Below are 14,055 nucleotides of genomic sequence, written 5' to 3' on the forward strand. Positions count from 1 at the left end.
GGCGCTGGGGGCTGGGTAGTACCGTTCAGCGGACTCCGAGTTCCTTCCGCCCCAAGAGCTCAAAGAGTCCCGTAGCAGGCGACCGCACCCAGGCCGTGCTCCCACGCGCCGCCCGGAAGGGCAGCCCGGAGGGGCGACCTCGCGGCGGAGGTACCCGCGGGGACGGCGGGTGGGCGGCGGCCCCGGCGGCCCCTCCGGAGCGGGGCTCCCGGCGCGGCCCCGCCCCGCGGGGCGGAGTGATCTGCGGCGGGCGGGGCGCGCGGGCGGCTGCGCGGCGGGCGGCGGCCATGGCGGCTCCGCGCTGACGCCTCCTCCCGGCCGCCGTCTCCTCCCCGCCCGCTCGCCCGCGCGCCCGGCCCGCTCCCCCTTCACCCCGACGCCGCCCTCGCCCGCCCCCCTCCCCTCTCCCACCATGCCCGGCATGATGGAGAAAGGGCCCGAGCTCCTGGGCAAGAGCCGCGCGGCCGGCGGCGGCGCCAAGAGCCCGGCGGGCGGCGGGGGCGGCGCGGCGGCCACCAACGGCGGGCTGGCCTCGTCGGAGCCCGAGAGCGGCGGCAGCAGCGACGACGAGCACGGTGGTAGCCCCCCCCGCCGGCCCGCGCCCCTCCCCCGCCGCCCCCTCCCCGCCCGCGCCGCGCGCCCGCCTCCTCCCCTCGCGCCCGCGCTGCGGTGGCCGCGACTCCCGGCGCCGCGCCGCGACCCCCGCGCCCCGCGCCGCCGCCCCGCTGAGCGCCTCCCCTCCCGCCCTCCCGCCCGCTCCCTCGCTCCCCCGCTCTCTGTCTGGCCGTTGCTTTGCAGATGTTGGGATGAGAGTCGGCGCCGAATACCAAGCTCGGATCCCGGAATTCGATCCAGGTAGCGCGGGGCGCGGGGGGCGGCGGGGCCCGCAAGGTGAACCCGGAGACGGCGGGGTGCGGGGCGCGCGGGGCGGCGCCGGGCTGTGCCACGGCCACCCTGCCGGCCCAGGGGTGGGGGGGCGGAGGCCCGGGCCACCCGGCCAGTGCTGGTCGACCGTGTAGTGCTGGCGGCGGCTCTGGCTGTCACTCTGGGGCGGGGTGGGCCGCGCCGCGCCCGGGGCCGCCCGCCCGCCGCCCTGGAGGGGAGCCCGGCACCCCGGCGCGGCCGCCGCGTGCCAAGGAGACATTTTACCCGGGGCCGCCAGGCTGCGGCGGCCTGTGCCAAGCGGGCCGCGGGTTCCCCTCGACTTTTCTCCGAACAGGCTCCCCCGGCGGTCACGGGACGCGCGCCCCGACTCGGATTGGGCAGGAGCTGGGCGCACGGAGGCGCCCTGGCTGGAGCCCCGAACCGAACCGGCGCGCAGCCCACGGCGGAGAGGGGCCCGGGCCGCCGGCCCGTGGGCCGCCTGCAGCGCGCACTGCCCGACGTGCGCCTCGCCGGCAGCCGCCCCCTGCCCCGCGCGCAGCCGCGGTGAAGAGGGCGCCGGGAAGGGGCTCGTGGGGCACCAGATTCCGTACCCGGCCCTGCTGCCCTCATGCTCAGAGCATCCGGCTGGTCTTCCCTCAGCCTCGGTTGTCAGAGGCAAAATAAAAATAGCTCCCAGGGGGCTGAGGATGTGGCTCCGTGGTGGCGCTTCGCGGTCGTTCAGTTTCTGGCACAGCCAAAAAAAAATTTTTTTTTTCTGTGCCAGCCTTAGCTGACGGGGCAATTGGCTGCCTCCCAGACTTGTCTTTCAGGCGGCCCCTCATACTGAAGACTGTGCGCATTTGGACTCTCTGGGCTTGCTGGGGCGTGGGGGCAAGTGAATCGGGTTAATTCGGAGTCAGGGCACAGAGCCTGAGCCCCGCCCTGAGCTGCCCCACGCCTGCCTGTCGTGTCCGCGGGAGGCCGCTGCCGACCCTTCCTCCCTCCCGGGTGGGCGTGCCGCAGCGTGAGCAGTGATTTCCGCCCTGATAGATGCCGGGATGAACTTGCACCTCTAAAGTGATCCACTAGAAATTCAGGATACTGAGGTGGTTTCAGTGGTCCCTGGTGGGTTATCCAGTTTACTTGATGATCGTAGATGGCTACTTAGAACAGAACATTTGTGTGGGGAAAACCACTGAACTTTTACTGTTTTCAAAATAAAACTATTTTCAACTTACTCAGATTATAATTGACACTCTGTTAAGAGAAGGGTAAGGGTGACTTTCTTTAAACCGATTCATTGTTATCATGATACTCTCCCAAGGATATTCCTCTGGGGTCATGTCTCTGATCAGCCAATTGAAAGCTTAGGTGGGTTTTCTGTCGTTTTAGGCCAGTCTCCCCCAGATAAGCATGGCTTCCGAATAATGAGACCCCTTTGCCGCCAAACACTGAGTCTGTAGTTGCCTCTGTTTGTTCTGCTTCAAGTGTTACACTGGTGTGGGAGCTTGTGCTTATTCACTTTGTACATCCACTACAATTGGGTAAGAACATTTCCTAGAAAAAGTGGAGAGATATTCATCCCATAAACTGAGAAACATCAGTTCCTCCCTTCATGCCAGTGTCTTTCAACCACTCAGCTTTTATCCTGAGTTCTCACTGAGCCAGCCAGGTCATTGGGAAGTAAACTTCTCTGGGTACCAAAATATGATAAGGATATAGTCAACATGAAAGGTAATTTACTTGTGGGCGATATTTTATGGGGTTTTGGTTGATGTTCAGGATTTACTCCTGTCTCTGTGCTCAGAGATCACCTTGGGGGAAGGGGCTGCCAGGAATTAAACCCTGGTTAGTCATATGCAAGGAAAGCACCTCACCTGCTGAACTATCAGCGTAGCCCCTGAACAATAATTTCATTGGGGGAGCTGATGATAGAAATTAAACAGAAAAAACTATGGAAAGTTTTTTCTTTCCACGGTAGAGGTTTCATTGTTACCATGGTGATGACAAATTTGCTGTGAAGGCAGCATGACCTGCATCCTATGGGCGTATGGCCACATTTGCCTTTTTATGACACTGGGAGCAACTGACCCCACTTTGATATAAAATGAGGCATCAAAGTTTTTTAAAATCTGAAAAATAAAATATTGGGGGGGTTAAGATATAATCTTCAGGGGCTGGAGCAATAGCACAGCGGGTAGAGCGTTTGCCTTGCACGAGGCCGACCCGGGTTCGATTCCCAGCATCCCATATGGTCCCCTGAGCACCGCCAGGAGTGACTCCTGAGTGCAAAGCCAGGAAGTAACCCTGTGCATTGCCGGGTGTGACCCAAAAAGCCAAAAAAAAAAAAAAGATATAATCTTCACTTGATCTTAGCCAAAAAGCCGAAAAGTGGTAAGATATAATCTTAAGGTATTAATGCCTTTATAGCTGGAGTTCTGATTAGTAGGTGCCTTTTCTTTTTGATTTTTTTTCCTGAGGGGAGGGGCATGTCACGTGTAACGGTGCTCACGGCTTCTTGTGCTGTGCTCAGTGGTCCTCAGGAAGCACTGTGGTACAGGGGATCAAACCCAGGGTAGCATATATGGGGCAAGCACTGCCTGCTGTACTAGCTCTCAGGCCCTCTGGGTTCTTGATTGGGATCTTTAGACTTGGGCTTTGTACCCACTGACTGCTGCCATCCAGAGCTTTTATGGAGTGACCAAGATTCTTGTCTTTGTGTGCCTTCATACTGGTGTGTCCTAGTCACCAAATGGAAAATCTGGCCTCGCCAGGCCTTAGTAGTAGTCTGAAACAGGGAGTAAAGGGTTTCTCATTCCTAAAAGTAGAATATTTTCTGTGAAGCCTTTAATACTCAGAAATAGCAAAGCAAGGAAGCAGCCATTCATATTTTAAAGCATTTGTCTTCCCAGGCCTAAGGAATGACATACTGAATCACAGTAGCACACTCTAGACACACGCCAGAACCCCAGATCACCCTGATGTCTGGTAGGAACAGCATAGTCAGGGGACATGCTGAGCCTGTGTAAAGGTGGTACCACGTGTACATTGTGGGTCCTCCCTTCAGGGGTCTGGGAGCTGTGTGTCCTGCGCTGGGGTGATGGGAGACCCAGAGACCAGCACACAGGAGAGGGGAAGTGGTGGTCTGTTGTCTCCTGTCACTGGGATTGGGGGATGGCAGCCTCCCTGCTGAATCCCAGCTTCCACTCTGCGGGGGCCTGTAGGAGGTTTGGACCAGCTTCCATTGTCCACTAGGGCTGGTGGAAGGCCTAAGCCATAATCACATGCACGACTGTAGCCTCACAGTTCTGCCATGGGTTTCTTGTATGTAGGCCCTTGAAGCATCCTCACACCTCCCGGCTCCTACCCAGGCCCTATCCAGAGCAGTGGGACTGTTAGTCCCACCAGAACCCTCAGGGAGCTCCGTGCCTTTGCGCCTGAGCCTGCAGCTGCTCTTCCCTGGCTGCTCTTGGCCATGGGATGCCCCAACTAATTGGGCAGCATCTTTTCACCCTAAATGAGGCCCTGATGTTAGTTCCGTAGGGAGGAACTAGGCATCCCTAGAACCACCCACAGCAGCGTTTGTCCTGCCCTTCAGTGGTTAGTGTGGGGCTCCTGCCCTTTGTGGGCCAGGAAAGCAGAAACGCAGGGATAGTCACTGCTGTTGGGCTCAGGGACTGCAGCCAGGCAGACTGACAGCATTTTCCTGGCATTACTACGGATTTTGAAATTACACTCTCACACTTAAGTTCCTAGTCTATTATCTGTAAGCAAGATTTGGGGAAGGGACTAAGCCATTGCTGAAATTATTAACATTGTGAAACAAAGCTGGGTGTCTTGAAAATGTATCCAGTTAAGAACAAATACTTGATATTGTAACAGTAGCCAACAGACTGGCAGGTTCCTAACTTTGGAGAAGTTACATTGTTTCTTATCTTTGCAGTCACTCTGGGGCCTTCCCCACACTATGCTTGATCTCTTGCCTGATTTCTCTACCAAGGCAATGTGTGCTCTTGTGAAAATAAGGTTCTTTAGTGTTAAATCTCTCCTACGTTGAGTTACTGCAAGTAATGAATATTCAATTAAAGTTGTAGGGTCACAGCAATGAGGATCTTACTAATACTCTTGGTCTGCATCTTGAAAGACTTGTGTGTCCTCCTCCCCACCACACACACACATCTCCTATGAGGGCTTCTGAATTTGTGAAGGGAAAGTCAGCTGCAGTTTTATGGTGTTGGTCCAGAACCTGGGGAAAATGAAGGACTGGAGATTGATTTCTGTAAACAACCCTACACCCCAAAAGACTTTGTTCTCTACAGCCTGAAGCTTAAGATGTGATTCAGAGTCTGCTCACAAATGGGGTTTTATAAAAATCTGAGCATCTCCATGCAGTATTTGAGTTTTTTTGTTCCATCAAAGTCCTTATTATAAATGTCTAAAATCTAAAAGGGAATGGAAGATTTTGACGTGTGCTGCTTTTTTTTTTTTTTTTTTGCAGTTTGCTGTTGATGTAGAAATACTAGTTTGTGTAAAGTCTATTTTTGTTGTTTAGTCATTGGATTTCCCCTTAGCCATAATGGACATACTCCTGTGCATCTTACCACTGGCAGTTAAGAGCTAAACTTTTCAAGGATTGTGTTTTAAAAGTTTTTTCTTTTCTTTTCCCTTTTGTTTTGGGGCCACACTCTGGTGCTCAGGGGCTGCTCTTGGTGGTCCCTGCGGATTCACTTGGGGCCTCTGTTGTGCAGAGTCCATGTTCTAGCACTTTGGCTTTTCTCCCATGCCCCCCAGATGGATCCTTCCATTTGGACTTACTTCTTGATTTGTTCAGTAGACAGGGTACTTCCAAGGCCTGGAAATTTTTGTTAGTGAGTTATTTGATTTCTCAGGATTATTTCTGAGTATCAGATACTTCTGAGCTATACTCTGAAATATTGGTGCAAGTAATAGAAAATAAGCTTTGAATTCATGTCCTTTAGATATTTTAGTTCGTTTTCCCATTTGTATAGAAAGGGTAAACCTTCATTTGATGCAGTGTATTCCCAGGGTGAATATACTGTTTTCAGTCTTACAAGTTGCTTTCTCCGTGCTAGGAGAGGAATCAGGTTCGAGTTGTCAGAACAGAAAGGTAATTGTCATTTTGCTATCTGGTCTTATTTTTCCTTTGTGTTTGGTTTGGGAGTGATAGAGGAGGCACTCCTATCTGCACTTAGAGGTCATTCCTAGTGGGCTCAAGGGACTGGAGGGGATGCAGGGGATTGAACCCAGGGCGCCCTTGTGCAAGGCAAGTGCCCTACCCACTGTACCATCTCTCTGGTCCCTATCCAGTCTTATTTTCAAGGTGATGGTAAGAGAAGATGAGCCATTTGAGGTTTGATATTTCTAGCTGATGCAGTTGGTCCATTGATCAGCCTTTCCAGCGTGGAGTCAGAAGGGTCTCAGAGCTCTGTCTTCACACTCAGGTGTTGGTAAGAGTACACCTGCAGAGCCGGCTGTAGGCCAGGGGCTTTCCACATTGTAACGTGTGTGACTCGGTGATTCCTGTCACTGGTGAGCAGCTCGAGCATCTCCTTAGGAGATGACTCAGAGTGATGTGCCCACACCTTCATGAATTTCCTGGGCAGTGCACCTGGCAGCACACCTGGCAGCGGGAGGGCTCCAGCCTGCAGCCTGGTTACTAGTGTCAGACTCAGCCACCATGCTAAACTGTTTCTTTTTTTCTGAGAAAACTGTGAAATAGGTAATTAGGCAAAAATAAAAATGTCTGTTTCCAAATAGAATCTCTTCTTATCCCTTCTCTCTCAATTGGACCATTTGTTATAGTGTTAAGATTTATGAAAACTTATTTGCCTTGCACGTGGACGACCTGGGTTTGACTTCTCCGTCCCTCTCGGAGAGCCCCGCAAGCCTGAGAGTATCCTGCCCGCATGGCAGAGCCTGGCAAGCTACCCGTGGTGTATTCGATATGCCAAAGACAGTAACATCAAGCCTCACAATGGAAATGTTACTGGTGCCCGATTGAGCAAATCGATGACCAACAGGATGACAGTGACAGTGTTTAAATAATTATGAAAAATCATTTTAATAAAAACCTAGATTATAAGGAACCATTTTTTTGCTGTTAGATTTGAGACTTAGTAGGAACCTTTTGTGGTCTTATTAGTGGTTACTGTCAGCCACTTAAAGGAAAGATGGGGTTCAGGTCTGCACCTTATTGTTCTGATTTAGGTATTCACCAAAATTTGATGTGATTCAAATGAGGCTTGTGGCCAACTCTGGTGTCTAACTTCCACTGAGTGGTTGACTATTTTGTGCCTGTGCTTTTGTTTTATGTGGTTAAAAATCAAATATAATCCTTAACAGACAAGATTTAAAAATCTACTTTTCATTGATATGAATTTTAGAAAATGTGCTTCTGATTTGCATTTTTTAAATGCTCCAGTTTGGTCTTTTCTTAAGTGAACTTTTCACAAAATCCAGTAGAGTTTCTTATAGATTTATGTTTATTATGATTTTCCTGACCTTTCAGATGTGGATTTTTGTTTGTTTGTTTGTTTGTTGTTTTTAATGTAGGAGTACTGCTCTTTATTCAGCCACTGATTAAGCTGACTCAGCAGTGGTTCTTGTTCTCTTTCCACTTCCTTAAGTTTTCCTTATAGTTTTAGCTTTAGATTTTTATACCATTGTCTACCTGATGTTTGCTGGATGAAAATGGAAAACATATATAATGGTTCTGAAAAAAGGGAAAATAATCATTCAAAAGTATTTTTAACCTAATAATTTTAAAGTATTGTTTGACAAATGACATCTTGATGTAGATCATAGTGATGGCCTCTAGCCCTGGAAATGATTGTCCCTTCACATATCCTTTGACTTAATATATCTCATATCATACATGATAGCAAACCTCAGAATTAATGGTAGTGTTTTATGTGAGCAGTTTTGGAATTCTGGTCATTAATTGCTGGTAAGAGTTAACATCTCATGAAAATAAACTGTGACATCCATAGACACGTCTCCCTGAAGCAGGTAGCCACAATGTTTCATTGTTGATGGTTTTCATTACCTTGGATTCTCCTAGGAATTAGCAAAAAGCCAGCAAAAGGCCTACTAGAATTAAAAGACAGACCCACTGCATGTGCTGGCTCTGGGTAGCTATATCAGGCTTTTATTTGTTCTGTCTATTCTTCATTTACAAACAGCCCTAATAGAACTTTTTTTTTCTGACAGTTTAGGTTATAGCATTAGAAACAAATTCAAAAGTGGTGATAGTCTGTATCTGGGTCAGAGGTGGGCCTTGGCTAATGGAATCATCAAAATTATTTCAGTAAAGGGGCCGGAACAATAGCACAGCGGCTAGGGCGTTTGCCTTGCACACGGCCAACCCGGGTTCAATTCCCAGCATCCCATATAGTCCCCTGAGCACCGCCAGGAGTAATTCCTGAGTGCAGAGCCAGGAGTAACCCTTGTGTATTGCCGGGTGTGACCCAAAAAGCAAAAAAAAAAAAAAAAAAAAAATCTGTAAAAGAAAATTTGTGAAAATTGTTGTATCTCACATCATACAGTGTTTATGTCCTTGTCTGAGGTTTTTAAGCTGTTGTTTCAAGTTAAGCCTTCTGTGTTAATGTGTTAGTCAAGATTAGTTGGCATCTACATTACATTCTCATACAATCTGGCATGCTCCTACTGGAATGTTAGCAGTGTAGAGTTTAGAGATGTCCAGAAAATTCAGAATATTTAAGTGGGCAGGCCAGCCCTTGGGGTATAGAGGCTGCAGGGGCTTTGGTAGGGTGGAAACTTGGCCCTCCCTCAGTCCCAAGATTACCCTGGATGTCTCAGCTTGGACTAGATATCTGAGAAATTTTTGTGACTAGTTAATCTCTTTTAAGATTTATTTATGAGTCTCTGGAACAAGTCCAGTAGATGAGCTTATATGGCAGCAGTGGTAGGTCAGCTTTGTTCTTATACAGAGCATTTGTTTTTAGAGATATATAAAATGTAAGGTTACCAGGGAAGTCTGGGGTCAAGAGAGGGATTAAGGTGCTTGCCTTGTTTGATCCCACTGCCAGGAGTGATCCTTGACAACAGCTGGGTGTGGCCCCCAAATAAAAAGGAAGATCTTGCAGATTCCCAGCAGGGAGTTTTACTCTTAAGATAATAAAAAAAAGCAGCTATAAGGAATCCAGGGAGATGGCCACAAGGCTAGAGGAACATGCCTAACACACACAACCCCAGGCTTCATTGTGGCATCTGGTCACCTTAGGAGAACTGAGAGTGCCCTGGTGACCAGCAGGGAGCCAAGCACTGCTGTCAAGACCCAGATAAAGGGGCTGGAGCGATAGCACAGCGGGTAGGGTGTTTGCCTTGCACCTGGCCGACCCGGGTTCGAATCCCAGCATCCCATATGGTCCCCTGAGCACCGCCAGGAGTAATTCCTGAGTGTAGAACCAGGAGTAACCCCTGTGCATCACCGGGTGTGACCCAAAAAGCGGAAAAAAAAAAAAAAGACCCAGATAGAGATGTCAGTGCTCGGAAATCGAAACAGGAAACAAGAGTCCCGAGTGTTAATGGCAGAAAGTTGAATGAGATTGATGATGACCTCATCAGAAGCAGGTCGTGGCCAAGGAGCTTACTCGGGTGGGCCAGGGGCTTTGCCTAGCCCCCAAGTTCAGTCCCCAGCACAAGATGCTTGTCTCTTTTCCCTGCCCCCAAAAAAGGTTATGAAATTAAGAGTGTATTGTTGCTTTTTAATATAACAGGGTAAATACCAGCTTTTGTATAATTTCCTTTCTTTCCATAAACAGAATATCAACTATATTTACTGAAGATGTCTTTTCCTTCTCTTTGTCTTCCTAAATCATTTATTTTGTTGTTGTTGCTGTAGGTACTGTTCAAGAAAAGAAATAAAGCTTACTTTGTCCATAATTACTTGAAAGGTAAATAAGATCCTTCATACTGAGAGCGATTTATCTCTCCACAGGTGCTACAAAATACACGGATAAGGACAATGGAGGGATGCTCGTGTGGTCCCCGCAGCACAGTGTGCCTGATGCCAAGCGTAAGTCTGTATCAAGAGGGCCAGAGCAGTCGGTCAATAGAGATTGGCTATGGGATCTTTTTATCTCATAAGGAAGCAGTTGGTTTTGTTTTCCTTTTTTGATGGAGGTTGTTATGTTAGAATGTTTTTCTGTTTGAGAGATGGAGATTGATCACCTCTGTTGTGTTAGGCCCAGGAAGACTGAGCCCCCTAGAATGAGATCTTACTGCTTAGATCCTCAGCTGGGGGTCATTCTGTAGATATCTGATGGCTCAGCCTCAGTCTGCCAGCCACACTGTGGTGCCCCTACAAGCCCCCATGACCTTGTAAGGAGAGGGGAATGGCTGGCTCCAGTGGCTGTCTTCGCTGTCCATTTCTGGATGGTCTCTGGACCATCCAGACGCACTGTGATCTTCTTGACGCACCTTCTTGACGCACTGTGATGTAGTAGACCCGATCCCTTGCAGCACATCAGAGGTAGGCAACGTGCAGGTGACAGACTGCGACCTCACCCTCCGTTCAGGTACTGTCAACTCCATTCAAAGGACACAGGTGCTGCTGAACAGCCGTTCTGGCAGCTATGAAATACCAGTGTCCCTCGATGGTTTCTTTAGTGCCATAGAAGTGATGTCCTGTGTGCCATCTACGTAGTGAGTCTGATAACTGCTGCGCAAACTGAGCCCTGAAAACAGCCAGGGGGATCTTTGGGAGGGCTGCTGTGCTCAGTGTGATCCCCAAGATTGCACGGCTGACAAAGTAGCCCTGGGAATGACCCCTAACACTGAGCTGGGAGAATTCCTGAGTACCACCTAGTGGACCCAAAACCAAGTAGAGGGGACGGGAAGCTCTGTGCTCCTCTGCAGACCTGTACCCTTGCTATGTGCGTGCTTGGAGCCCAGCCACAGCCTCCCGTCACCTTGGGGCGGCTGCCCCAGAAGCAGCCCACAGAGTACACAGACTCTTGGTCTGGTCTGCACCCTCTGCTTCCGTGCTCACTGCAGGCCGAGGTCTTCGTCCATGAGTCAGACATCAGGTGCTCTTTTAGTGTTGTTTTAGACAATGGTCCATGTCTTAGCAAGGATGAAAATCCAGAAGCCACATGCTGTTGCGTGTGCTTTCCTTCACACTGTCTGGCAGGTGCCTTGTTCCAGAGCTTCCAAAACACTGCTCAAACTAGCTCCATCCGGATGGCTTTTGTTTCAGATCAGACTGGTTTTAAAAACCCTCTTCACCCTCCACACTCTGCCAACCCCATGAACAGGTTTTCCAGCCAATTGCACCTTTGTATTCCAATTGATCAGCTCGTATATAAAACTGACATCTTTTTAAGAACTGTGGGGGTCTAAAGAGATTATATGTCTTAAGGAGGTATATCATCCATAGAGTCATTATTCTGGACTGGAGAGGTAATATAATGGTTTGGGCACTTGCCTTGTACATGGCCAACTGGGTTCAATCCCTGTTATACCATTTTTTCCCACCCACTGAGCCCACTAGGAATAATTTCTGAGCACAGAGCCAGGAGTAATCTCTGAGCAACTGGCTGTGATCCAAATCCCTGTCCCCCAGTTATTTATTATTCTAACATAATTATTGTTTTAATAGCATAGTTATATGTTGATTTCACTAAATATAGTAAATTTTTATAGCGTACTTTAAATGTGCCTGATATTATTATAAGCACTTAGCACACACATTAGCCTGTTTTTTCCTAGGAAGCTATTCTTTTTTTTTTTTCCTTTTGGGTCACACCCAGCGATACACAGGGGTTACTCCTGGTTCATGCACTTAGGAAATACTCCTGGTGGTGCTCGGGGAACCATATGGGAAGCTGGGAATCGAACCCGGATCGGTCGCATGCAAGGCAAACGCCCTACCCGCTGTGCTACCACTGCAGCTCCCAGAAGTTATTCTTTTTAACACCATTTTACAGTGAGAAAACTAAAGTAAAAAAGTACAAAAATGTTTGCCTGAGGTGAAAAATTGCCAGGATCTGAACATCCCACTGAGTACATTGGCTGCTGTTGATCAGATCTTAGTGGCTCTTCTCAGATGAGGTTTCAATGTTCCTTTCCTTTCCATCTGTCTGAGCTCAAGGATCCAGGAGTGGCTCTGAACTTCACTCAAAACTGGGTCCTTCCTGTGGGGAGCGGCAGACAGACAGCCCGCACCAGTGCCTTGGTCCCAGCGAGCTCTTCTGATGGAACAACTCTGGCCGCCTCATGCCATGCCAAGGATAAATGGACATGGGATGCCCAGATGCCTGTGGTGTAGGGAATAGCAGGAGCTGAAGAACCTGCTTGTGATATGAAACACACATGGCTCATGTTCTTAGGTAGAGCTGGAAAAACTAGAAATAAACTCACCTTTGTACCACCATCCAAAAGGGCTTCTGACCCACTCGGAGTCTAGGAGGGCAGACTCAACCGCTGTCCTGGACAGACGGCAGGAGAGAGGCAGGAAGACATCTGGCACGCAATACGGAGCTCGGGGGCCATGGCCAGCCTCAGACTAAACTTTTTTTGTTTTTAAGAAATAATAGTAACATTGGGGCTGGAGCGATAGCACAGCGCGTAGGGCATTTGCCTTGCACAAGGTCAACTCAGGTTCGATTCCCAGCATTCCATAGGGTCCCTTGAGCACCGCCAGGAGTTAATTCCTGAGTGCATGAGCCAGGAGTAATCCCTGTGCGTAGCCGGTGTGACTGAAAAAGCAAAAGCAAAAACAAAAAAAAGAAATAATAGTAACATCATTGAATTTAATAAGTACATGCTATGTGCTCATAGAGGTAAGTCATTCTGAGTAGAATTTTGAACCAGATGAGCTCCTGGTGCTGTTTATAGAAGTAAATGTTTCTGGTGATATTTCATTAGTGATGGCTCTTAACCTTGCAATCTGTTTTATTCTGTGATAGTTATAAAGTAGCCCTTAGGTAGTGAGTGACCTGTGCCATTGTCTCGTTGCAGTGGATGAGTACATTGCGATTGCGAAGGAGAAGCATGGCTACAATGTGGAGCAGGTGTGTGGAGCTGCCGGCCCTGCAGAGCCCAGTAGAAGGAGCTGGCTTCAGCCACGCAGTTCAGCCCCAAGGCCTGAGCGCTTTCTTCTCAATACCTTTTTCTTACGTGAAGTCTCAGAAGTTGTCTGAAAGCCTTTAAGGTCACTCTGTCAACTGGTAACCAAAATGAGAGAGAAATTTTGAGTATAAATAATCTTTAAAAACTTTTTAGTCTAAAAGATCTAAAAAGTTGAACTTCTTATTTTAGTTGGCCAGAGAGATAGTCCAGCAGGTAGGGCACTTGTTTTGCATGTAGCCAACCCAGGTTTGATCCCTGGAAAAACTTAATGGTCCCTCGAACCCTGTCAGGACTGATCCCTGAGCATAGAGGCAGGAGTAAGCCCCGAACACTGCCAGGTGTAGTCAAAAACAAAAACAAGCCAATTAAAAAAAACAAAAACAAAACCTTAAGACTTAAATTTCAAGTGAGGTCAGAAAGATAGCACAGTGCGTAGGCACTTGCCTTAGATGTAGCCAGCCTCAGTTCAAGCTCCAGCACCACGCACAGTCCCTTGAGCACTGTCAGGAGTGGTGCCTCAGCACAGATAGAAGTAAGCCCTGCACAAGCTGGTTGTGACCCCTCACTCACAAATAAAATGTCTTTTCAAAATGAAATGAAATGAAATAAGATGATTTTAGGGGGTTGGGTTTTGGGGTTTTTTTGTTTGTTTGTTTTTGCATTGCCAGGGGATCAACCTCAGAACCTCATGTATGCAAGGAAAGTGCACTAACATGGAAATACACCCCTGACCCACAGAGATAATTTTACAAGGAACCGTATCTAGGCCAGAGCTATGGTTCGGTGGGTAGGGTGTTTGCCTTTCACATGGCCAACCTGGGTTCAGTCCCTGGTTCCCTGAGCAAGAGTAATAGTAATTTCTGAGTGCAGAGCCAGGAGCAACCCTTGTGCATCACTGGGTGTGACCTAAAAACAAACGAACAAGAACAGACCAAGGAGACACATCGTGTGGGTCATTGCCCCTGCTGAAGAGGGACTAGAGAGCATGGACAGATGACTGAGAGTTTGGCGGTGCCAGTGGCTGAGTGCGGCCTTCACACTGCAGACTGAGTGCTGTGCTGCCTGACCTGTCCCTCA

The 14,055-nt window shown here is 49.0% G+C and overlaps 1 protein-coding gene across 6 annotated transcripts in view; it reads left to right on the forward strand.

Annotated features, from left to right (window-relative positions):
- Positions 1-235: 235 nt before the first annotated feature.
- Positions 236-14,055, forward strand: part of RCOR3 (REST corepressor 3) — a 41,631-nt gene continuing 27,811 nt past the window's right edge. For 2 of the 6 annotated variants that reach the window (XM_055144294.1, XM_055144296.1), the window contains exons 1-4: positions 236-578; positions 799-855; positions 9,845-9,922; positions 12,868-12,920. In XM_055144294.1, the coding sequence (XP_055000269.1) occupies positions 413-578; positions 799-855; positions 9,845-9,922; positions 12,868-12,920 (354 nt within the window). In that variant the 5' untranslated portion in view covers positions 236-412. The remainder of the gene's footprint in view (positions 579-798; positions 856-9,844; positions 9,923-12,867; positions 12,921-14,055) is intronic. The other 4 variants (XM_055144290.1, XM_055144291.1, XM_055144292.1 and 1 more) reach the window with 4 other exon arrangements.

The sequence above is a fragment of the Sorex araneus genome, chromosome 7, assembly GCF_027595985.1.
Source record: "Sorex araneus isolate mSorAra2 chromosome 7, mSorAra2.pri, whole genome shotgun sequence".
NCBI classification, from domain to species: domain Eukaryota; kingdom Metazoa; phylum Chordata; class Mammalia; order Eulipotyphla; family Soricidae; genus Sorex; species Sorex araneus.